Raw genomic sequence first — 26,711 nt, forward strand, 5'->3', positions numbered from 1 at the left:
TAAACACAGGTTATGTAAGACCCATGGGGGAGGGAGGAATCCTTTCGTGTGTTTAAGAACGCCTTTCCACTTCGCCCCGCCCCTAACCCACACCCAGTCAACTGCAGGGAGGGAGCTGTAACCTCAGCCACATCTCTGACTCCTGTCGGTGGCAGGCGGTTTAGACGGATCCAGTGCGTGCCTGAGTCCCTTGTTATTTAACTAAATACACCCCAATGTATTTAGAAGACCTTCTCGCTGTAGGGGAGTTAACTTGCACCACCAGCAGTACTTGAGTAGAAAGCTAAAATAGCCTAGTGTTATTCCACAGTCTCTTGATTTTTTTGCGGGAGGAATCCTAGTCCAGCAAACTGCTCTTTGCCTTGCGTCAACCTTCCGGGTTTACTCAGCCGCCCAAGCTCTGGGCAAATGGGTGGAAATTTCAGAGTGGAGAGGGGGGAAATGCCCTAGGCTAAAACCTGGATCCTGTGTCTCTCGGTCACAGACAATAGCCTCTTCCTCCTCCCCCCGGGTGCTCTGGAGAGAGAGTGATCGAAAGTCGAGGCCAGCGGTTGGTAATCTACGGGTTTCTAAACAAAGTCAGACACCTTCTCTCTTTCCTTCCTGCCCAAGGCAGGAACTGAGCAGATGTTTCCTGGGACCCCAGCCTGAGGATTCCTGCCGCTTCGTAGCAATTTAGCCTTGACCATTTCTAACAGGGGTTGCCTAGCATATTATGACCCCAGCAAAAGGGGACGCCCCCCACACAACTATCCTTCGCTTCTGCAGCGCGCACTTTTTGTCCTTAGTCCTTGAACCTGCTTAGCAGTCATTCTTTCTGGATAGGCCCAGTGGGGCCTTTGAAGGGGAAGCTTTAGATCCGTGCTTCTGCAACTTGAGCGAGAATGCATTCTATTTACCTGGAGGGCTTGTTAAAACGGATTATTGGCCCTCGTCCCAAGTGTTCTAGTTACCTAGCTTTGAGGTAGAGCTCGAGATTTTGCATTTCTAACAGGTTCTTAGGAGATGCTGCCAGTCCGGGACCGCCTTGAGAACCTCTGCCTTAGATAAAAGGTGCCTCGGCGTGAGCTCCCCCTTTTCCTTCCATCCCTCCGCGCTACATTCACAATTAATGCCATTTCCCCTTCTCCGGGTAGTTTCAGGCTTTTGGACTAAGTATTCTAAAGATTCCACTTCTGTCCCTGGTTCTGAGCGAATGGAGGGTTCTTAGAGAAGATTCCTGCAGCCTCCTCCCCCCCCCCCCCCCCCGTGCTGCTTCGTTCCCACCACCTTTACTGTTTTTCCACCACAAATGCTGCCCACTGCACTCCTCTCTCTGGTGTGAATTATTCACCCTCTTCCTCTACTCCTTGCATTAAGTGCAACCTTTCCCGCAACTTAACCTGGGTAGGGGGCTCGCCGCTCGCCTCCCGTGCTCCGCGGCCCTGGGGAGACTCCCACGCGCGCCAGCTCCAGCCGGAGGGGCAGGGGCCATTCCCGCGCTCTCCGCGCGCAGACCCTAACTGGCCCCGGCTCCTGGGCGTAGGGCAGGGCGGGTGCTGACGGCTCTTCTGTTGAGCTTCGGGCGCCAAAGCCCGGAGGGGGGCGGTAGCAGCGTCAGGTGGCTGCTCTGCGTCCCCGCGCGCCTCCCAGCCAGTCCCTGCTCGGCGCTCAGCCTCAGCTGGAGCGGGAGCTGCTCGACACCTTCGCCCTGACAGCCGCGTCTTTGGGAGCAGCCGGGGCTCGGGACCCCGGCGGGAGAAGCTGAGATGTAAGCCCTCCGACTGTCCATTGCTGTCTCTGGCATCCTGCTCGCTTCTCACTTCCTCTCCCGCTCCGTGGCCCCATTGGACAGCGAACGTTTGTCTGGATCTCCGGGGAGAGAGGAGCGGCCACCGTGCGCACCGCCCGGCAGAAGTTGGGCTCAGCTGGGCAGCCGCGATCCAGCTGCGCGGGAGGGGTGGGCCAGGGAAGGAGGAGAGGAAGGCTCAGTAAAGAGGTCCGCATCTGGACTGAGAGGGACTGGGAGCGAGAGCTTGAGTTGACACTTCCCGCTCCCCAGCCCCGGGGCGCGGGGCAGCGGGAGAAATGCTGAGTCCGCGCCCAGGCGACCGCCGCCGCGGCAGCAGCCTCAGCAGCAGCTTCAGCATCAGCACCGGCGGGACAGCGACAGCGGGGGCGGCGCAGGCGCACTGTGCCCCGCGGAGCCTGCAGTTCCCGAGCCCCGTGTGCGGCACCGCCACAGACTGGGCAGCGGCGGCCGGGGGAGCGCTACTACCATGAACTGCCTGGTCCTCCTCCCCAGAGCTGCTCATCCGGGTCCGGCTGGAGACACAGTCAGGGGACGCCGTCGCCGCCGCCGCGCCCCCACTTCTTTCGGCTCGATCTTCTCCACCTTTTCCTCCTCTTCCTCCACCTTCTCTTCCTGCATCCCCCCCTCCCCCGCCGCGGATCCTGGCCGCCGCTCTTCAGACCCAGGATGCCGGGGGGCAAGAGAGGGCTGGTGGCACCGCAGAACACATTTTTGGAGAACATCGTCAGGCGCTCCAGCGGTAAGAAGAGTTGCAGTTCAGAACACCCCCACCTCCATCCTGCCCACGCGTGCCCCCCATCCTCCCCATCCCATCCCTCTCCTAAGGGGGAGGGGGATACAGACAGCTCTACCTGGTGGCTTCAGTTACTAGTGGGACCTGATTCGGGGTGGGGAGCAGAATAAGGTGGTGGAGGAAAGTTAGTTGCATCCCCTCTCCAAGACATACTCACCTACCACCCACCTGTCCAGAGCCCAGAAGGGGAGGAAGGGAAGAGAGAGCTGGTAGGGTGTAGGTTCAACTGGAGAATAAAGTTGAGTTTTGCTTTGATGAGGGATATATTTCTTGCTCATCCTTTCCCCACATTTTTTCCCCAAGCTGACTTCAGGGACTGATCAAATTCTTAGAGTTAATCTTAGTGGAAGCGTTTCCCTCAAGTTGGGAATGGCTGTGAAAGTGGCTACTTAATAAGATTTAAGTCTCTGGAATGGCTTTGGGGCCCAATGAGCACTGCTGAAAGGAACCTTGTGCAGGGGAGAATAGTTGGAGTTGAACCTAATAGAGTACTTGAAAAATGGGAAGGCAATTACTATGGTTAAGTTCGTGTTTAAAGTTTCTTTAATTTTTTTTCAGTGTGCATTGGTCTATATTAATCTATATGATATATTTGATTTGACTTAAACAGGCGAAATGTAAAAGGGAAGCAATAGCTACCGTGCTTTTAAAGTAACTGGAGAAAGAATTTTTAGAAATGCCATTCTACTTTGCTACTGATTGTAAGGTTTTCTTGCCTTAAAGTGTCTTTAAAATGCCATGCATTTATAAATTCATTTCCTCCAAGATATTCTGAATCAGGATCATTATATAGTTCACATTTTAAGACCTTCTAAACTTTGCATGTTACAGAAATCTCCATCTTTCATGTCTTTTTAATTCTTTTATATAATTTCCAATTTTAAAGCAAGATATGTGAAGTATCCTTTAAAGTTTTTTCCTTTAGAGGCCTGTTATTTTATTTTGAGATCTCTTATTTGGAGACTTATGAGAAAGATATTTCTGCATATTGATTACAGTAGAACAATGGAAATACTCTATGCAGTTCCATAATTCATTGTTTGCTCATTCATTGAAACAATATTTATTTGGGTGCCATATACAACAGACACTCTCTGGGGTCCTTTGGATAAAAGAAATGGTGAAAACACTTCTGTTCTCAAGAAGCTCTCTGCCTAGTGGGTAAGAGAGGGTCACACTAAAAAAAATAATTATGCTTTCCCTGAATTGGTTGACTAGATTATACTAATTCTTAGATTAGGATCTTTTCTAAAACTAGGCTTACAGATATTTCCCCTGATTTTGGGACTATCTACATTTAAGTGTCGCAAGGCATTTTTCATAAATCTCTGCCATGATATTTGGTTTTAATTCGAAGCTTGTGACTTTATTTCTTCCACTTTGGTCAACACCTGATATTTTACAAGTCTAGAGCAGACTTTTTGGTTGAAAAAGTAGCTAATAGTCTCAGTCTAATTAAAAAAATCTGTAGTATTTTTAACCATTCCAGTGTGATTTCAACTGTATTTTTGATTTTTTATGATAACACAAAATACAAATTCATAACGGTAGGCAATTTCTGTGTTTATACATTACCCTTATGTATATTAAGCGAAGACTTAGAGTACAACGGGATGTTACTATTAAAACAACTCATTTGGGAAATTTAAAGGTTATTGGGATCAACTATCTAAGATACATACGTTTTATTTGAGCTTTCTTATCCTCTTGGGTTATTTCAACTCCATGCAATTTGGTCTGTGAGAGGACTTTTCAGAGAAGGCCTTAAAAAAATAAAACCCACAGACTCTGTTCCTCTGCATGATAACCAGAAAGAAGATGAGAATTCCTTGACTGAAGTTGACTAATATAGCATCTGTGGTTGAAACTTCTTCTACAGATTGAACGATGAGCCAGTTTTTGGAATATCTCTTATTGCAGATATACAAGAAATTAAGACTTTACCTTAATGTGGCTTAGAAATATCTGCTTCTGCTGCTTCTATTTTACAATTACCCTCCAAATTAATGAATGTTTTATCTTTTTGACACCTCCCCTATATAATTGCTTCATTGGTTTAATGCTTCTTTCCATAAATAACACCAAGTGCAAATGAAAATTGATCTGTTTTGGCATTTAAAATATCACTTCTCATTGCTTATGGCTAACTTTTAATACCACTTCTCAATACCTCTGAGCTTTGTTTGAAATGTGTTGGACATGTAAGCTAGGTATATGTGCATGTGTAGGTAGTAAAAACTAGAAAGTCTCAGTACTACTTTTACAGGAAGAACCCCAGAAATTGAGAATTACAGTGTTAAATTGGTCTGCACATTCATGTGGGAGTATCCCACAGTTGTTGCCATTTCTATATGATTTGGCAGAGAAATAGAAAGATTCATTCTGAGAAATTATTTAATTGAGACTCACAGAGAAAATTCCCTTCAGGATTCTCACAGATGGATGAGGTTTGTCACATTGAAGATTTCATTATTCACTAACTTAACCACATTGAAAGTGAAGTGTTGGCAGAGCTTTAGTGGAAAGGAAAGAAATTGAAGAAAGATAGGCTGGGGTTGCCTATTTACTTTTACCCCATGAAATGCTTCTCTTTCTGATACAACATCATTTTCTTCATATGAAAAGATCAGATCTTTTAATGAGTGTCAGATGATACAGAAATTGTACAGAGAGATGTATGGAGATAAACAGAAAACCATTCAGCCAGATACAAAGACAGAGGTACCGGAAAAAACTCTCTCTCTCTCTTTCTCTCTCTCTCTCTCTCTCTCTCTCTCACACACACACACACACACACACAAAGAGCAAAAGAGAGATGTGGAAAGTAACGGAAATACAGAAACAGAGATACAGAACTGGGGGGGGGGGATATCAGATTCGGAAAAGTGTTAGACACAGAGAAAAACATCAGGCACTTATTTGTCCATGGATATCACTAATGAACTGAAATCTCAGCCAATTAGACATCCATCAGAGAACTTCTTGATGACGTGGAACAAAAGAGCATGAAGTGTGGTCTATTCGGATGTAGCTTTTAAAATGGAGCACTTCCTGATAAAGTTCGTAATTCTTCAGTTGCAATTTCCCAGACGAACAGTGCTGTATTCTGTGCCCCACAGTAGTACTAGCTCCTGTTTGCAGTTTCTTTACACCTCTTGAGATTGGATTTTTATTTTCCTTATTTGGTTGACTCAATCTGTTATGGGGAAGCATTTCAAATTGCTACTAGTGATTCAAAGTCTGTAAAATAAAATAATGAGGGCTATTGAGTAGGATGAATACAAACATACTTTATGGCCAAATCCCAAAATAGTACAAGTAGGGAATTCCTCTTTTTAGTGTTAAGATAAAAGACAAGATCAGTTTTAGATAAATGAAAGGAATTACAATAATTCTTAACATGTGATTCTAGTGGATATCGTCTAAGAAGTTGTAAAGGTCAAAAGTATAAGTGTAATAGCAAGGTTAAATACATTTTTGGCCAGGAGGTTCAAAATGAGTTGCTAGGAACAGAATGTTTGGAAACTAGTTCATCACATCTGTGAAAGGTCTCATAGAAGGCCTCAGCCTGAAGTGCTTATTGACTGAACCGGCATCTGGCACATTATTAGGCTATCTTCCCTTATTTAAATTTCAATTATTTATGAAAGCTATTCATCAGTGTACATTGGGCTGTAGGGAGCAGTAAACCTGTGGGTAGAGGGTAAATACCTGAAAGAAATCAAGAATATTTAAGAGTTATAGGTGAAATTTTAGACTCAAACAAAACAAAACACAACACTTCCAAGGCCTTCAACCTATGTCCTTGGGCAGCACGTTTTATTTGTATGTTGTCTTTGATTCCTTAACAAATAGGCAGAAATGATTAGTGTCCATGACAGTGAACTAGGTTGCTATTTTGAAATATGACACATACCAAATTTAATATCTTTTTATTAGAATTTGATTATTGTTCTTTAATATTCTAAACATTATGAAAAACTAGAAGTGTTTTTCTCTTTAGAGGAAAAAAGGGGCTCAGGAAAGACGAAAACAGAAAAGGTAGTATTTTATCAACCACTTATCTTGCAAGAGAAGTTCAATATATTCGATTTTCCATTATGGCTTGAGATATTTATGTTCTACAAGCACGTTCTTGACTCAGTCACCTTTTACAGAAAATCCACAATTATTTTTTTGCTATAATTAGCATTTGTAAAAACTGAGATCTTAAAAGGGAACCTATAGGAGAAGAAATAGAGAACTAATGTTTTAAAAATAAAACCAAAAAAAGGTATCATACCTTTTTAGTAGTATCCAAGGTAAAAAATGGTGAAAACATGATTTTTTTTTGATATAATGTTCATGATATTTTTTTCTTGAAAGATTTTCTTTAACATCTAAACCACTATTCAGGAAATAGTGACAGAACTGCATAGTGTCTGAAGCATTGCTTAACCCAGGTCATACCATGTATCACTTTTACTTTTAATACATCGTAGAGGTTGAAATTATACTGACCACTCCCTGAACTGTATTTATAAATTAACTAGCAGATTATCTCTGGCTCTAGAGCCTGCTTTACTGACCAGAACGCTGCTTACCCCAGTTCACTCTTGTCTTCACCAGAAATTGCCCTCTTTGTCTATCTTTTGCTTGATTCCAGGAGCAGGGGTGTTAAGAACTCCATGTCCCCAGCCATCCTTTGCCCTACTGAAAGAACCATATAAGACACTATAGTTTTTAATAGAAGAAAGCAACTATGAATATTTTCATTGACAACGACTGAGTAGACTTCCAACAAGAAATCCTTTAGTTTAGTTAGTATTTGTCTTTTACTTCCATTGTTGGTGACGGCTGTTTGCTAGCACGGAGGAACAATGCTTCTATGTTCTCCAGTGTCTGGCCTAGGAAAAGGTCTTGTTCTCCAAAGCTCTGTAGATAGTATTTACCACAAGAGGTCACTATAGGTTCTGGCACAGGTGAACCAAGTAGTGCCTGTCTTCCTTTTTCTGTTTTCATGATTTTTTCCATCGAGTTTGATTGGAGGTTAAAACCAATGTAGTTAGTTGTTACTCTTGGAAGAAAATATCTAAAATGTAAGATGTATAAGGAAGTGAAATGAAAAAACGTATTCATTTCTTTTAATTATTACAGTCTTATTTTAGTTGATGGCGACCAACATTTTGTGACTAAATAAATTGGCTATTAATAAAAACAGTTTATGTAAAGGAACATATTTAAATACATTTTAGACTAGTATACTATTTACTTTAGCAGATGAACAAAACTTTATTGTAATAAACCATTTTTGGTGCAGTGGTGATATCCATGAAATAAAAAGTTTTGCAGAAAAATGCCGTATAATGTCCATATATATTTTCTATTTCAATAAAATTTTTCCTCTACCAGATGTCTTGATATAATTCATATTAAATCAGTGAAGTAGAATGAGTTCCTGACAGTGCTTTGATTTTATTGAAAGATAGTTCACAGATTTATAGTTATTTTCCTAGGAGATTGTAGGATTCTAGTATTTTGATGTTATCCAGACTTTTAAAATAAAATACAGAGCTAGATAAAATATTCTCTGAAGTTCTCCAAAGTTATTAAACTTTCCCCAGAATATGGTTGGAGATAATGCTACTTGAAGAGGTTTTGTTTCTTGCCAATCAGCAAGTCTGAATCTTGGCTTCAGGAATTTCTTTTTCTTTTTGTTAGGGTTAGAAACCAAATATTGGGAGATGCTTAAAATGTCCCAAACAAAATTAGTTTTAATTGGAAAAATTAAAACATTCCATACAGCACTTTTATGAATAAAGGAGATATGTTGTGAAATCCAGTAAACATGAATAACAAAGTCAGAATCCAAAACCAGTGGCAATTATTATTGTGGAAATTCAAGTCAAAGACAGTGGTTTGATGTGCTCTAAGAAATGGACATTTATAAAACATTTTCCTGTACCAATAACACAGTGGAATTTTTAAAAATCCCACTTTATGTTCTTGTCACACAGAGGAAAAAGAAAAAGTATGTGAGGTGATGATTATGTTAATTAACTTGATTGTGGTAATCACCTCACCATGTATACATTTATGAAACCATCAAGTTGTACATCTTAAATACATAACATTTTTATTTGTCTATACCTCAAGAAAGCCGAAAAAAATCCTCATGTTTCACCAAATACTCTTAGCTTTATAATATATATGGCATGACTCCTTGTCATCGCTAAAGAATCACTAAAAAGAATCATGTAAATATTCCCATTTTATAAAATATAGAAGTTAATATTGGAAATGCTTTGTCTTGGAATATTTGATTGAATGGTGGAAGTGATAATATTGAGTGTGAATTTTAGACATTATTTTAGTTTTTGGTTGTATGTGGTACTATTACTAATAAAGAGATATTTGTATATATTTTATTTTTTGTTTTTTAAAAAAATATTTTATTTATTCATTTGAGACACAGAGATACAAAGAGAGAGAGCATGAGCAGGGGGAGAGACAGAGGGAGAGGGAGAAGCAGGCTCCCCGCTGAGCCAGGAGCCCGATGGCGGGTCTCCATCCCAGGACCCTGGGATCATGACCTGAGCCGAAGGCAGAGGCTTAACCATCTGAGCCACCCAGGCACCCTGAGATATTTGTATATATTTTAGATAGTAGTTTTGTGATACATTAAGTTTTCACGTGGAAAAGGTAGAAAAATTAATTGAAGAGCAGTTAAAAAAAAAAACTTAGAAAGGAAGAGTGGTTGAAAACTATTTGAGGGCGCCTGGGTGGCTCAGTTGGTTAAGCGACTGCCTTCGGCTCAGGTCATGATCCTGGAGTCCCGGGATCGAGTCCCGCATCGGGCTCCCTGCTCAGCAGGGAGTCTGCTTCTCCCTCTGACCCTCTTCCCTCTCATGCTCTCTATCTCTCATTCTCTCTCTTTCAAATAAATAAATAAAAGCTTTAAAAAAAAATGGAGATGAGAAAGCATTTATAATGCTTTTAAAAAAAAAAAGAAAACTATTTGAAATTTTGTTGAAATAGATTTGTTTCTCAGCGTCTGGTCCCATTAGAAAAATATAAATACTAATTACAAAGGTATGGGACTTGAGATCTGAGCTTAGAGGCACAGTTATAGCAGTTCCTAGAGGTAATGACATATAATTAGAAAGTCATGGACATGTTGCTGTACGAAATAAGCTCCTTAATGATATGGGTCATACCTCACAATACTTTTACATCTTCCACTGTGAAGAGCACAGAGCACCAAGTATTAGTTGCTTTTTGATTTTGTCTCCTAAATTGAACAAGTCCATAATTGATTTTTTCAAAAACAATGCTGATTAAATCTATTAGGTAAGCTTATATAAGTGATTGAATAGTTTAAAATATTTAGTCAATGGGTATATCTGAGAGCGGAAATTGCATTGTATGGGGCAGATCACATGGGACTCATGAGAGCATGAGAGGTGAACATATAAGCGATCTCATGCTCATCTCCTATTCCAACTTGATGTACAGCTAAAACATTTCCTACTGCTTTTGTTCTACTCTCTAAGGGTTTAAAACTAGGCTGTTTTGTACAAGAAAAGTGTATAGAGATTTGTAGATTCTAGTTAAATTTTTAAAAAATAATTTCACAGTTAGGAGATGGCAAGTTTTATCCTTGGGAATCGATCCTTCCCAGTTTAAGTATCTTCTGAGTGAGTTTTGCCTTGAGGAGCAGCTTGTAGTTCGGGACAGAATCCCACAGACGAGAGAAAATGGATTTTGGCTTTTTAAAGATGGCAGGGCCAGCCTCAGATCGCCAAGTTTGACTGAAAATCAAACAACTCACTTGGATTGAGGGGAGAAGTTAATCTTTATCCTGATCTTTTCTGTAAGCCTTTTCTGTCTGCTGGCATATTTTTTATTTGGGGAAGTTAAAGCACAATAAGTTTATATTCATATAGTTATAGCATTGGGAGAACAGAAAAATTCTTCAACAAGGGTTGAATGGGCCCAGAATAAAATCCCCCCCAATCAGCTCCCATCCTTTTGCTTGACCCGCATATACTGTTTAGTTAATAATTTATTAGTGAAACAAAAATGTATTGAGTGCCTCCTACGTGCTAGGCGCTGATATAAGCACTGAGGATGCATAATAAACACAATGATAAAAATAATGCCTTTTTTTTTTTCTGTGAGGGGCAGTGTGCACGTTGGTTAGGAGCCATAGGCTCGCATGAGAGTTGACTCCAGTGCTTGCTAGCTCTGTGCCTTACTTGTTGGTACCTAGTTTTCTCCTCTGTAAAATACAAGTAAAAAGAGTACCTAGCTTATGGTGCTGGAGTGAGGATTAAATGAAGTAATCCATACAAAGTAGTGAGAACAGTGTCTGGCATATAACAAATACTTTGTCAGTGCTTTTAGTTATTACTATCATTTAGATGTTTTAAATCTTTGAACACGCCATCGGTAGTCGATGTCTTTGATTCTTGGTCACCATTTCCTTTTGCACCTCTTTCAAATGATTTCCTTTTGCACCTCTTTCAAATGATTTCCGGCTGTACTATAATGTTAAAATGTCCTAGAAGATTACAAACGAGCATCCTTGTGAATCCAAAGGCCTTTTATTTGTTCCTATTTTCTGACTTTGCAGGATTTGAGATGATGCTCCACCACCCTCTCCCCACACTTGTTTGTCTTTTGGTCTTCATGACTTTGCACTTTCTCTGGCCCTTTTTCCTGGTTTCTCTTTCTAGCCCCTCCTCCACCTTTCGGGTTCCCTTTCTCCTCCCTTCCTTGAACTGTCCCTCCCTTCCCCTTGCCTCCCCTCTCCTGAAGAATAAGTGGTCCTCCAGGTTCAAACTTCAACCATCTCTCTTACACATCTTCACCCTGCTGTTCGGAGCAAGCTTGTCCTCTGTCATAATTTAAACTGTATCCTCTCTGTGTCCCGGTTCTGTGTTTCCAATGGCCTACAGAATTTCTCTTCTTGTGTTTCTCACAAGTAATCTAAACCCCAGTGGCGGCCAGAATGGAAGTTATCATTAGTTTTGGCTTCAAACGGACTTACTCACTTTGCTGTTTCCCCATCTCTGTCAAAGGTGCCTTTAATATGTTAGTCTTTTAGCAGGATCAGACTTATAAATTAATAGAGGACAAATTGATGGTTGCCAGAGGGAAGGGGGTTGGAAGGATGGGCAGGATGTGTAAAGGGGGGTGGGAGATACAGGCTTCTACTTATTGAATGAATAAGTCATGGGAATAAAAGTTACAGAATAAGGAATACAGTCGATGGCATTGTAACAGTGTTACATGGGAACACCCCACTTGTGGTGGGCACAGCATAACTTATAGAGAGGTTGAATCACTAAGCTGTACACCTGAAACTAAGGCAACATTGTGTGTCATCTATACTCAAAAAAAAATTTAAAAATTTTAGGCTTTTAGTCTAGAAATCTGAGGGTCTTCTTTGGCTTCACAATCAGTGGAATATTGGTCTTCCTAACTAGATGATCAATCCTTGGAGGTAAGAATTTTCCCATGTACTTCTTTTGTACCTCCTAGGAGTGTTGTGTGCAAAGTAAATTCCTGATGATTAACTATACTGATTGATGTCAGGGCATGAAACGTGTCCACAACTGACATCATATGCAGCCAATATATGTAAATATGATGGACCAAAGAAGGAATTATAGGTGAAAAGAAAAGAGTGGCTTCGTTAATGGGGCTCAGAAACAAAATACCTTATCTCTGTGTGAGGAATGAAAGGTGTGATACATTCTCCTTATTCATTTCTAAAGCTGTCTTTCTCTCTCCTAGAGCAACCATAGTCAAAGTAACTGGCAATCTTTCTGAGACTCTGTGGGAACATTTCTAAGGCTCAGAGAACAGAACTCTCCACAGAGCAAAGACATTTCCATCGTGATGACACAGACTCTTGTCCCGGCTCTAGACCTTACCCATGGTGAAACACTAGGCCTCCCTAGGATTGTAAATACTACCTTGCAAGTCAGTGGAAAGACTCAGCAAAGCCATAAATGTAACAGATCTTGCATGGTACCTCATTATAGTAAGAGCTTAATAAATATTCACCTTTTCCTATTTTCTCTAGATAAGGTAAGGTAGGGGAGATTTTCTGTCCTTCTTTCTGTTTTGTGTGTGTGTGTTTTTTTTAACTTGAAGAAAACAAAGAATTAACTCAATGACATTTTAAGTCATATTTGGACTCATTTGACCAAGGGCTTACTTATTTGGAGAAAAAAACAAAACCCCAAACAAACATCACTCTTCCCTCCAACAAATAACTACCATTTAGAGCCAAAGAAACATCAGTTCTCTTTAGCTCAGTATCTGGCAGTACTTGCAGAAGCTGAAGAAGAAGGCAGAAATGTCAGCCTCTCTGTAACTGGCCCTGTGAAAGCTGGCCAAAGGAGAGAAAGGAATTTGTGATCTGTATCTTTCCCTTACACAATTAGCTCCTATTGCATAGATAATAGAAAAAAAAATAGAACAATGCTTTAGAAAATTAATTAGATTGTAAATGCATTCAGAAAAGCCTCACTTGTGTGTTTCTACCAGGTGTGCAAGTTAGTCTCATCTTTTAATTGGAATTCTTCATTAGTTATCTAGCCATTAGTGTTGATTGCCTTAAAAGGTTAACTTCAAAGAAAATATATAATCCCTTCACAGATGCACATCTTTTGCAAAAACAAGGTTTGTTTATTCGCAAGGTTGAAAAATGCTTAAAAATTAAGTATGTAATGCTTTTTCCCCCTGATAAACACATTTTGACTGATTTCGCTTTTGTCCAAGATTATATAACTAGTGAATGTCTTATGGCTTCAGGTATTTTAAGAAATTTCATTATAATAAAATTCAGTAAAAGTTTGTCATTATCTATATCAGGGTGAAGGTTTTCTATTGTATTCCAAGACTATGAGTCCTATATTCATTACTGCCGTTACATTTTGTTTCTAATAATTCTGACCAGTATACTTTTTAGAAGCCCATCTTCTCATGAACAAAACGCCAACTATTAAAAGTAGGAATTTTGAATTGTTGAACATTCTTTTTTGTGCATGAAGAAATACTTTCTATAGCAAAATTGCTATTATTCCTATCATTAGAATTTCAGAAATATATGTTAAAGAATCTCATGCATTCTAAACCACTTTGGCTAGTTGGAAAAACGTTGAAGTTAATGCCATCAAAGAAACAGAGAAACTTAAACATGTACCTTTGATATTGAAGGAGATGAAAAGTGGAGGCATATTTTTATCTTTGATGACAGCTGAACAAGTTTGAATAAATTAACAGATATTTTTTGCATACTTCAAACTCCCACAGTGATAGTCTGCTTAATGTTGCCAATATTATCATATAATAATTAGTCTCATTGTGGAAGGTACAAAATGTATGTATCTACACACACACACACACACACACACACACACACATTACCTTGCTATAGAGCTGTAGGGTAAAGGTGTATCTGTAAGAACAGGAAAGATACCAGCCTTATATTCTGTTATTCCATAGTGGAAGTGAGCGAGGCATCTACCAGAAATCAATATTGTGGATTATGACATATTAGTTATTTATGCTCTTGTTTAGCCATCTGTGCCAGAATTTTATTTAACCCAAATAGCATGTGCTATATGTGCTTCAGGGATTGTTCTGTTGTTACTCTTCTATAAAGCTTAAATTTATCTATAGATATCACTCACCCAGAAGACAAGCTTAAAAAATAGGATAGACTCCACGACTTAAATTTACAAATTTCCAGAGTGCGGGAAAGTCTGCTTGGGAATCCCTGATTTTTTTTTTTTTCATAGAATTGTCTGTTCTTTGAAGAAAACTACCTAGCACGGTCCTTATCTATAATTCTTGACAATATCTAGCATTGCTCTAATAATTGTTGATTATATGATTTAAATAGGAATCAGAATTTTTATGTTTGTGTTTGATCATTCAACAAACACTTGTGGGGATGCAGTGATGAATAAACAGACATGGTCTCTGACTGCATGGAACTCAGAGTCTGGGAGGAGAGACAGGAATTCAACAAACCCATGTCCAGCATATGATTACAAATTATGATAAGCATGGTGAAGAAAAGGAAAGGGTGCTGTGACTAGGAATAACAGGGATTAATTTTGATTGGGAGCTGGTGTCAGGGAAGGTCTTTCTAAGGCAGTAGTGTAAAATGGAGCCCCAAAGTAAGAGATGGCTAGATGATAAGTGGGCAGAACAATATTTCAGGTGAAGAGAAAACAGGTGAACAGTCCTAAAGAGAGAGAAAATGAGTGGCTAAGTTTGTGAAGTTTAAAGGCCAGTGTAGTTGGATTGCAGTAAGCAAAAGAAGAGAAAGCTGGGGCCTGGCTATTCAGGGTCAGGCTTTTGCATTGCATTCCAAGTGCAGTGGACAAATCTGGCCACAAGGATTACTTGTTGTGTAACAGCAAGTTAGGTCAGAGGAGGAGGAGCATGGTAGGGGACCAGTGATGGTCTAGGCAAGAGATGATGGTGGCCTGGGCTGGGCTGGGAGTGATAGAGATGAAGAGAAGTAGATGCAGCAGACCTGTTTCAGTTGGTAGAATTATTAGGGTTTAGGGATGGCATAAATGAGGAGGTATGAAGGATGCCTTTCTGGGTTTTGGTTCAAGCATCTGGGTATAGATAGAAGTAGTGAAGATTTCCCTGAGAGCCAGGTTTGGAGTGAAGCTTTAGACATCACCTGCATCATCACTTTGTTATCTAGCTCCTTTTCATTCCCTTGAAGTGAAGAAGAATGCAGCCAAAGGGAGTTTAATTCAGGGTGATTGTGTACACAGGGGACTTCTGCATTCTCTTTACAGAAGTTCAGGAAAGAATATCACAGACTTAGCTTGGTCAGTCTGGTTGTTCTCGTGGACTAGAAACATGTAGCTTCTGATTTTAATAAGAGGCTGATTCAGACCAGAAACAAAGTAAATTTTTTAATAAAACCAAAATTTCAACCCAAAACCTTAATTTATAATGAATAGTTGACAATCAGTGTTGTTGAAATGCCCTCTTTAACCAATCCCTTTCAGAAAACATTAACAATTACTACATGAATTTTACGTGTTGCTTTTAAGCTTCAAATTTCCCTTCTTGGTCACTGATTTTTTTTTTTTAATTTAAATTTAGTTAGTTAACATACAGTACAATATTTGTTTCAGGAGTAGAATTCAGTGATTCATCACCTACATACAACACCCATGCTCATCCCAACAAGTGCCCCCTTTAATCCCCATCACCCATCTAGCCCATCCCCTGCCACCTCCCACCATCAGCCCTCAGTTTGTTCTCCATCATTAAGAGTCTCTAATGGTTTGTTTCCCTCTCTCCTTTTTTTTCTTTCCCCCCTTGCCATAGGTTCATTTGTTCTTTTTCTTAAATTCCACAAATGAGTGAGAATTATTTCACTTAGCATAATACACGTTAGCTCCATCCGTTTCATTGCAAATGGCAAGATTTCATTCTTTTTTTTTTCCTTAATTTTTTTTTATTCTTATGTTAATCACCATATAGTACATCATTAGTTTTTGGTGCAGTGTTCCATGATTCCTTGTTTGTTCATAACACCCAGTGCTCCATGCAGAACGTGCCCTCCTCAATACCCATCACCAGGCTAACCCATCCCCCTACCCCCCTCCCCTCTAGAACCCTCAGTTTGTTTTTCAGAGTCCATCATCTCTCATGGTTCGTCTCCCCCTCTGACATACTCCCCTTTTCTTCCTCTCCTGTTATCTTCTTCTTTTTCTTTTTTCTTAAAATATGTTGCGTTATTTGTTTTAGAAGTACAGAACTGTGATTCAACAGTCTTGCACAATTCACAGCGCTCACCGTAGCACATACCCTCCCCAATGTCTATCACCCAGCCACCCCATCCCTCCCACCCCCAACCACTCCAGTAACACTCAGTTTCTTTCCTGAGATTAAGAATTCCTCATATCAGTGAGGTCATGTGATACATGTCTTTCTCTGATTGACTTATTTCACTTAGCATAACACCCTCCAGTTCCATCCACGTCATTGCAAATGGCAAGATCTCATTCCTTTTGATGGCTGCATAATATTCCATTGTGTATATATACCACTTCTTCTTTATCCATTCATCTGTCGATGGGCATCTTGGCTCTTTCCACAGTTTGGCTATGGTGGACATTGCTCCTATAAACATTGGGGTACACGTACCCCTTCGGGTCCCTACATTTGTATCTTTGTGGTAAATACCCAGTAGTGCAATTGCTGGATCGAATGGTAGCTCTAATTTCAACTGTTTGAGGAACCTCCATACTGTTTTCCAGAGGGGTTGCACCAGATTGCATTCCCACCAACAGTGTAGGAGGGTTCCCCTTTCTCCACATCCCCGCCAACATCTGTCGTTCCCTGACTTGTTAATTTTAGCCATTCTGACAGGTGTGAGGTGGTATCTCATTGAGGTTTTGATTTGGATTTCCCTGATGCCGAGCGATGTTGAGCACTTTTTCATGTGCCTGTTGGCCATTTGGATGTCTTCTTTGGAGAAATGTCTGTTCATGTCTTCTGCCCATTTCTTGATTGGATTATTTGTTCTTTGGGTGTTGAGTTTGATAAGTTCTTTATAGATTTTGGATACTAGCCCTTTATCTGATCTGTCATTTGCAAATATTTTCTCCCATTCTGTCGGTTGTCTTTTGGTTTTGTGGACTGTTTCTTTTGCTGTGCAAAAGCTTTTTATCTTGATGAAATCCCAATAGTTCATTTTTGCCCTGGCTTCCCTTGCCTTTGGTGATGTTTCTAGGAAGAAGTTGCTGTGGCTAAGGTCGAAAAGGTTGCTACCTGTGTTCTCCTTTAGGATTTTGATGGACTCCTGTCTCATATTTAGGTCTTTCAACCATTTGGAGTCTATTTTTGTGTGTGGTGTAAGGAAATGGTCCAGTTTCATGCTTCTGCATGTGGCTGTCCAATTTTCCCAACACCATTTGTTGAAGAGACTGTCTTTTTGCCATTGGACATTCATTCCTGCTTTGTCAAAGATAAGTTGACCATAGAGTTGAGGGTCCATTTCTGGGCTCTCGATTCTGTTCCATTGATCTATGTGTCTGTTTTTGTGCCAGTACCATACTGTCTTGATGATGACAGCTTTGTAATAGAGCTGGAAGTCCAGAATTGTGATGCCGCCAGCTTTGCTTTTCTTTTTCAGTATTCCTCTGGCTATTCTGGGTCTCTTCTGGTTCCATACAAATTTTAGGATTATTTGTTCCATTTCTTTGAAAAAAGTGGATGGTATTTTGATGGGGATTGCATTGAATGTGTAGATTGCTCTAGGTAGCCTTGACATCTTCACAATGTTGATTCTCCCAATCCATGAGCATGGAACGTTTTTCCATTTCTTTGTGTCTTCTTCAATTTCTTTCATGAGTATTTTATAGTTTCCTGAGTACAGATCCTTTGCCTCTTTGGTTAGATTTATTCCTAGGTATCTAATGGTTTTGGGTGCAATTGTAAATGGGATCGACTCCTTGATTTGTCTCTCTTCTGTCTTGTTGTTGGTGTATAGGAATGCCACTGATTTCTGTGCATTGATTTTATATCCTGCTACTTTACTGAATTCCTGTATGAGTTCTAGCAGTTTTGGGGTGGAGTCTTTTGGGTTTTCCACATACAGTATCATATCATCTGCAAAGAGTGAGAGTTTGACTTCCTCTTTGCCGATTTGGATGTCTTTGATTTCTTTTTGTTGTCTGATTGCTGTGGCTAGGACTTCTAATACTATGTTGAATAGCAGTGGTGAGAGTGGACATCCCTGCCGCGTTCCTGACCTTAGGGGAAAAGCTCTCAGCCTTTCCCCATTGAGAATGATATTCGCTGTAGGTTTTTCATAGATGGCTTTTATGATATTGTGGTATGTACCCTCTATCCCTATACTCTGAAGAGTTTTGATCAAGAAAGGATGTTGTACTTTGTCAAATGCTTTTTCTGCATCTATTGAGAGGATCATATGATTCTTGCTCTTTCTTTTGTTAATGTATTGTATCACGTTGATTGATTTGCGGATGTTGAACCAGGCTTGCAGTCCAGGAATAAATCCCACTTGGTCCTGGTGAATAATCCTTTTAATGTACTGTTGGATCCCATTGGCTAGTATTTTGGTGAGAATTTTTGCATCCACGTTCATCAAGGATATTGGTCTGTAATTCTCTTTTTTGATGGGGTCTTTGTCTGGTTTTGGGATCAAGGTAATGCTGGCCTCATAAAATGAGTTTGGCAGTTTCCCTTCCATTTCTATTTTTTGGAACAGTTTCAGGAGAATAGGTATTAATTCTTCTTGAAATGTCTGATAGAATTCCCCTGGGAAGCCATCTGGCCCTGGGCTTTTGTTTCTTGGGAGATTTTTGATGACTGCTTCAATTTCCTTAGTGGTTATAGGTCTGTTCAGGTTTTCTATTTCTTCCTGGTTCAATTTTGGTAGTTGATACATCTCTAGGAATGCACCCATTTCTTCCAGGTTATCTAATTTGCTGGCATAGAGTTGCTCATAATATGTTCTTATAATTGTTTGTATTTCTTTGGTGTTGGTTGTGATTTCTCCTCTTTCATTCATGATTTTGTTGATTTGGGTCATTTCTCTTTTCTTTTTGATCAGTCTGGCCAGGGGTTTATCAATCTTGTTAATTCTTTCAAAGAACCAGCTCCTAGTTTCGTTGATATGTTCTACTGTTCTTTTGGTTTCTAGTTCATTGATTTCTGCTCTGATCTTTATGATTTCTCTTCTCCTGCTGGGTTTAGGCTTTATTTGCTGTTCTTTCTCCAGCTCCTTTAGGTGTAGGGTTAGGTTGTGTATTTGAGACCTTTGTTGTTTCTTGAGAAAGGCTTGTGTTGCTATATACTTTCCTCTCAGGACTGCCTTTGCTGTATCCCAAAGATTTTGAACAGTTGTGTTTTCATTTTCATTGGTTTCCATGAATTTTTTTAATTCTTCTTTAATTTCTTGGTTGACCCATTCATTCTTTAGTAGGATGCTCTTTAGCCTCCATGTATTTGAGTTCTTTCCGACTTTCCTCTTGTGGTTGAGTTCTAGTTTCAAAGCATTGTGGTCTGAAAATATGCACGGAATGATCCCAATCTTTTGGTACCGATTGAGACCTGATTTGTGACCTAGGATGTGATCAATTCTGGAGAATGTTCCATGGGCACTAGAGAAGAATGTGTATTCCTTTGCTTTGGGATGGAATGTTCTGAATATGTCTGTGAAGTCCATTTGGTCCAGTGTGTCATTTCAAGTCTTTATTTCCTTGTTGATCTTTTGCTTAGATGATCTGTCCATTTCAGTCAGGGGGGTGTTAAAGTCCCCCACTATTATTGTATTGTTGTCAATGTGTTTCTTTGCTTTTGTTATTAATTGCCTTATATAATTGGCTGCTCCCATGTTCGGGGCATAGATATTTACAATTGTTAGATCTTCTTGTTGGATAGACCCTTTAAGTAGGATATAGTGTCCTTCCTCATCTCTTATTACAGTCTTTGTTTTAAAATCTAGTTTGTCTGATATAAGAATTGCCACCCCAGCTTTCTTTTGGTGTCCATTAGCATGGTAAATGGTTTTCCACCTCCTCACTTTCAATCTGGGGGTGTCTTCGGGTCTAAAATGAGTCTCTTGCAGACAGCATATGGATGGGTCCTGTTTTTTAATCCAATCTGATAGCCTGTGTCTTTTAATTGGGGCATTTAGGCCATTTACATTCAGGGTAACTATTGAAAGGTATGAATTTAGTGCCATTGTATTACCTGTAAGGTGACTGTTAACTGTCTGTTGTCTGTGTTCGTTTCTGCTCTTTGCTGCTTTTAGGTTCTCTCTTTGCTTAGAGGACCCCTTTCAAGATTTCTTGTAGGGCTGGTTTCGTGTTTGCAAATTCCTTTAGTTTTTGTTTGTTCTGGAAGCTTTTTATCTCTCCTTCTATTTTCAATGATAGCCTAGCTGGATATAGTATTCTTGGCTGCATATTTTTCTCGTTTAGTGCTCTGAAGATATCTTGCCAGTCCTTTCTGGCCTGCCAGGTCTCTGTGGATAGGTCTGTTGCCAATCTAATGTTTCTACCATTGTAGGTTACATATCTCTTCTCCCGAGCTGCTTTCAGGATTTTCTCTTTGTCTCTGAGACTCGTAAGTTTTACTATTAGATGTCGGGGTGTTGACCTATTTTTATTGATTTTGAGAGGGGTTCTCTGTGCCTCCTGGATTTTAATGCCTGTTTCCTTCCTCACATTAGGGAAGTTCTCTGCTATAATTTGCTCCAATATACCTTCTGCCCCTCTCTCTCTCTCTTCTTCTTCTGGGATCCCAATTATTCTAATGTTGTTTCGTCTTATCGTATCACTTCTCTCTCGAATTCTGCCCTCGTGATCCTGTAGTTGTTTCTCTCTCTTTTTCTCAGCCTCTTTATTTTCCATCATTTGGTCTTCTATATCGCTGATTCTCTCTTTTGCCTCATTTATCCTAGCATTTAGTGCCCCCATTTTTGATTGCGCCTAATCAATAGCCTTTTTGATTTCGATTTGGTTAGATTTTAGTTCTTTTATTTCTCCAGAAAGGGTTTCTCTAATAACTTCCACGCTCTTTTCAAGCCCAGCTAGTATCTTTAAAGTCATGATTCTGAACTCTAGGTCCGACATCGTACTAATGTCTGTATGGAGTAGGTCCCTGGCTGACGGTACTACCTCTTGTTCTTTTTGCTGAGGTGATTTCTTTCGTCTTGTCATTTTGTCCAGAGGAGAATAGATGAATGAGAGAACAAAATGCTAACAGGTTTACAACGTCCCCAGCAAATATACTGTATACAAATCAGAAAAGACCTGAAACCAGGGGAAAAGAAAGGGAAAGAAAGAAAAAAGAAAGAGAAAAAGAAAAAAAAAAGAAAAAAAAGATAAAAACAAAAACAAAACAATACAAAAAAGGCAGAATATGATCAAATATGATCAGGCTAGTGCATAGATCAGTGCCACACACTAGATTTTGGGCGTATTTTGGTCTGTTAGAAAAAAGTGCCTCCTAAAATTTTAAAGGAAGAAAGACATATATGTACAAAATAAGGGTTGATACAATGAAGGGATGGAAGATGACTGTAAAGATGAAAATTATAAAGGATTTTATAAAAGGACTTGGTAAGATAAGTTGTTTGAAAAAAGAAAGAAGATTTAAGAAAAAAAAAAAGGAAAAAGGGAGAGAATGTGATCAGGCAGGAGACTAGAGCAAAGTCATACACTAGTGATTTAGGGTATATTTTGATCTGTTAGAAGAAACTGTACCTCAAAATTTTAAAGAGAGAACAATTTATATATATATGCCAAAAATAAGGGTAACTACTATGAAGGGATAAAATATGACTCTAAAAATGAAAAATAAAAAATGTTTTTTTTTTTTAAAAAAAGGGATTTATAAGATGTTGGTTGAAAAAGGGAAAAAGAAAAATAAAAAAAAACAGTCAACAAAAATTAACTTTGATGAAATAATGAATCATGGTAAAAAAAAAAAAAAAAGCCATGAATCTATGTGCAGTATTCCCCTAGCGCTGGAGTTCTCCTATTCTCCTTGATCGATCAACTTGGTCTTGGCTTGCTGGCTGTTTGTGCTGATCTTCTGGGGGAGGGGCCTGTTGCTGTGGTTTCCAAATGTCTTTGCCGGAGGCGGAATTGCCCCGCCCTTGTCGGTCGGGGCTAAGGAAGCTGCTCCGGTTTGCTCTCAGGAGCTTTTGTTCCCTGCAAGGTCTCGGTACAGCTTTGGAGGACCAGGGCAGAAATGGTGGCCTGCCAATCTCCACTCGGAGGAGCTGAGAACTCGGGGCCCCGCTCCTCAGTGCGCCCCCAGAGAAAAGCAGTCACTTCCGTGTCTCCGGTCTCCGGCCGCACTCCGTGCTCACCCGGCCTGTGATCGAGCGTTGCTATCTCTGGCACCCGACCCCGCTCGGAGTCTCCAAACCCAGCAGATCCCTGCAGTGCGTTCCCGCACCGCTCCTCCCCGGCAAGGAAGGGGAGTCTCCCCGGATCTGCTGCTTGTTGGGTCCCTGCTGGGGGAGCCGTGCCCCGACTGGGCTGCAGATCACAGTTTATGGCAACCCCGAGCTGAGAGCCCGCGACTCTGCTCCGTATCTGCAGCCGGCTTCCCTGCTCTGATACCTGGGAGCTCTGGCGCACTCAGGCACCCCCGGTCTCTCTGTGACCCCAAGGGTCCTGAGACCACACTGTCCCGGGAGGATTCCACCCCCCGCTTAGCCACTGCAGCGACGTCCCTCCGCCGAGCCAACTTCTAAAAGGTCCGATTTTGTGCTCCGCGGCTCTAGCACTTGCCAGAGCGGCCGGCGGAGGCCCCTCCCCCGCCGTCGATCCTCCCGAATATCGCCTCGGATTCACTTCTCCGCACGCCCTACCTTCCAGTAAGTGGTCGCTTCTCTGTTCAGAGAGTTGTTGCTACTCTCCTGTTCGATCTCCTGTTGAGTTCGTAGGTGTTCAGAATGGTTTGATCCCTATTCAGCTGAATTCCTGAGACCAGACGAAATCTAGGTCTCCTACTCCTCCGCCATCTTGCTCCGCCTCAAGATTTCATTCTTTTTGATGGCTGAGTAATATTCCATTTTATATATATCTTTATATATATACATCTTCTTTATCCACTCATCAGTTGATAGACATTTGGGTTCTCTCCATAGTTTGGCTATTGTTGATAAGGCTGCTATAAACATTGGGGTGCATGTACCCCTTTGAATCTGTATATTTGTATCTGTTGGGTAAGTACCTAGGAGTGCAGTTGCTGGATCATAGGGTAGTTCTATTTCTGACTTTTTGAGGAACCTCCGTACTGTTCTCCAGAGTGACTGCACCAGTTTGCATTCCCACCAACAATAAGAGGGGTCCCCTTTCTCTGCATCCTCGCCAACACCTGTTGTTTCTTGTGTTGTTAATTTTAGAGATTCTGAATTGTGTGAGGTGGTATCTCATTGTGGTTTTGATTTGTATTCCCTGATGATGAGTGATGTTGAACATCTTTTCATGTGTCTGTTAGCCATCTGGATGTCTTCTTTGGAAAGATGTCTATTCATGTCTTCTGCCCTTTTCTTAACTGGATTATTTGTGGGTTTTTTTGGGGGGGGTTGAGTTTGATACAATTTATTTAAAGGTTTTGGATACTAACCTTTTACCAGATATGTCATTTGCAAATATCTTCTCCCATTCCATAGGCTGCCTTTCAGTTTTGTTGATTGTTTCCTTTGCTATGCAGAAGGTTTTTATCTTGATGATGTACCAATAGTTCATTTTTGCTTTTGTTTCCCTTGCCTCTGGTGATATGCCTAGAAAGAATTTTCTACAGCTGAGGTCAAAGAGGTTTCTGCCTGTGTTCTCCTCTAGGACTTTGATGGTTTCCCATCTCACATTTAGGTCTCATCCATTTTGAATGTATTTCTGTGTATGGTGTAAGAAAATGGTCCAGCTTCATTTTTCTGTATGTTGCTATCTAGTTTTCCCAACACCATTTGTTGAAGAGACTATCTTTTTTCCATTGATATTCTTTGCTGCTTTGTCAAAGATTAGTTGACCATAATGGGTCAACAACCTTGTGGACCCATTTCTGGGTTCTCTATTCTGTTCCATTGATCTGTGTGTCTGTTTTTGTGCCAGTACCATACTGTTTTGATTACTGCAACTTTGTAATATAACTTGAAATCTGGAATTGTGATGCCTCCAGTTTTGTTTTTCTTTTTCAGGATTGCTTTGGCTATTTGGGATCTCTTTTGGCTCCATACAAATTTTAGGATTGTTTGTTCTAGCTCTGTGAAAAATGCTGGTGGTATTTTGATAGGGATTGCATTAAATGTGTAGATTGCTTTGAGTAGTATAGACATTTTAACTATGTTTGTTCTTCCAATCCATGAGCATGGAATGCTTTTCCATTTCTTTGAGGTCACTGATTTTTGGAATGTGTGTTCTTTAGCTCTTTGAATCAGAAGATTTGGAGGGTGAGGTGCTACTTGGAGCCAGGAGTACCTGTGCTCACCCCTTCTTCCCAGAGGCCCAGGGGATCTGGTAAGCAGCTTGAAATAGCTCTCAGCCAGCTTTCTGGGCTTCACCTGCACTGAACCTCTGTTGGAGGATCCCTGTCCTGAGGTTGTAACTTTCAGAATAACAGTGCTGATTTCTGGGTGGTGTGCTTTTCCAAAGTTAGGATGAAGTGAACATAGAGAGAAAATCCTGTTAATTGTCCTCAGAGGCAACTCTAGACCTTGGGAAAACTATACATTAGTGAAAGTGGTTCATTTGATGTTTCTGGATTCTTTTTGTGAAGTACTTTCCCTTTCTCACCCCCACTTGAGATCTTCTCTCCTCCTTAGTACTCTAGAATTCTTTTGTGTGTCTCATCACTTCCTAAAATATCTGAAAACTTCTCTGTGCTAGTGCTCTGAAATTCATCTCTCTAGGGTAACTTATATAAGAAAGTTGAGGGAAGAGGGAGGGAGGGAGGGAAGGAGAGAGAAGTAGAGAGAGAGAGAGTTAATCCCCTAAGAGGTGTTTCACCTTGTTAATGTCCACGGAATCTCTGGACCACAGAAGGACATAGTTTTCATAAAAACAAAATAAAACAAAAAAATTTTTTTAAACTGTCTAATCATGCCAGATACAGGTAGTGTTGGAGCAACTCAGAGGAAAACACTTTTTCCTGGAATTGCTGTAGAAAGGGAAGGAACATCTCCCATGCTTTTATATTGTCATTGACCGAATATAGCTTCTCTTCTTTGAGAAATTTTTATCAGGACTATTAACCTCATTCTTTGTATATGATCTCCTTTAAGAATGGGATTAATATGCAAGGGCATAGAATATGGATATTTTCCTGTTATCTGAAGAAATGGCACTTTAAGAGGAAGTGCTTCCTTTATATTCAGACAAAGCAAAACAAAAGCTTAGATAGCAATTCAGAAATACACTGTGATAGGACAGAAAGTCTTAGTGAGGTCTGGCTGTGTGTTTGTCTCCCACCAGACACTCTTTTCCTGTGTACACGAGTCTTTTAATTTTCCGGGCCTGCTTTCTCGTCCATGAAAAGAAGGAAAGAATGTGTAAGATGAGGGCATTTGTGGGCTTGAGGATCACCTGATGATCTTGTTAACATGCAGGTTCTGATTCATCAGGTCTGTGGCTAGTCCCAGAGTCTGCATTGCTAGCAAACGTCCAGGTGGTACTGGTCCTCACTTTGAGTAGCGAAGTACTAGGTCAGTTCCCCAAACCTGGCTGAGCATGGGACTTCCCTTCAGAGGCTGTATTTTTGTGTTCCATCTTGAGGGAGTCTATTCAATGTGTCTGCATTAGAATTTAGCAATCTGTATTTTTGACATTTTTGACACTCATGACAGGATTCTATTGCAGCCACCAGTATTTGGGGATTATTGCAGTAGATTAGTGCTTTTCCATTCTGGCTGCACATTGTAACCACCTCAGAAGGTTTAAAAACAAATACTGATGCCTGGATCTCACCCCAGACCTATTAAAACAGAATCTTTGAGGGTTGAGGCCTGGAATGAGTAACTCCTGGGGCCCTTTCCAATGCTCCTCAATCTCCATCCCAATGAAATGTGCAGTCAAAATTGGGAGAAACACATAATGATTCCTACTGGGTCATTTGGAATCAGGATCTTGTGATTTATTTTTTTGACCTTCTAACCCATGAGGGAAGAGTGCTTGATTTATTTCATGTTCATCTCTGAGAAAATACTGGATGATCTTGAAAGAATAGGAGATGTTTCAAGACTTAGCCCCTTTGCAGAAATTCAGTCAAGAATCTGCTCATGTATGGGGCACCTGGGTGACTCAATTGGTTAAGCATCAGACTCTTGATTTCAGCTCAGGTCATGGTCTCAGGGTCCTGAGATCGAGTCCCCCATCAGGCTCCACACTATGCACAGAGTCTGCTTGTCCCTCTCCCTCTGTTCCTCCCCCTGGTTTCTCTCTCTCTCTCTCTCTCTCTCAAATAAATAAACAAAATCTTAAAAAAAAAGAATCAACTCGTGTAGAATTTGGCTTCCAAAATATTGTACTGGACTGCTAACACCGAGTAGGGATAATGACTTTATTCTTAGGCCCCTCATGCAGGAACATACTGTGTATTTGAATC

General features: G+C 40.5%; 1 protein-coding gene across 1 annotated transcript in view; it reads left to right on the top strand.

Moving 5' to 3' along the window:
• Nucleotides 1–2,458: 2,458 nt before the first annotated feature.
• Nucleotides 2,459–26,711, top strand: part of KCNH5 (potassium voltage-gated channel subfamily H member 5) — a 305,062-nt gene continuing 280,809 nt past the window's right edge. Inside the window, exon 1 of the mRNA XM_035728053.1 lies at nucleotides 2,459–2,531. Within this exon, the coding sequence (XP_035583946.1) occupies nucleotides 2,459–2,531 (73 nt within the window). The remainder of the gene's footprint in view (nucleotides 2,532–26,711) is intronic.

This window comes from Zalophus californianus, chromosome 6 (genome assembly GCF_009762305.2).
Source record: "Zalophus californianus isolate mZalCal1 chromosome 6, mZalCal1.pri.v2, whole genome shotgun sequence".
NCBI classification, from domain to species: domain Eukaryota; kingdom Metazoa; phylum Chordata; class Mammalia; order Carnivora; family Otariidae; genus Zalophus; species Zalophus californianus.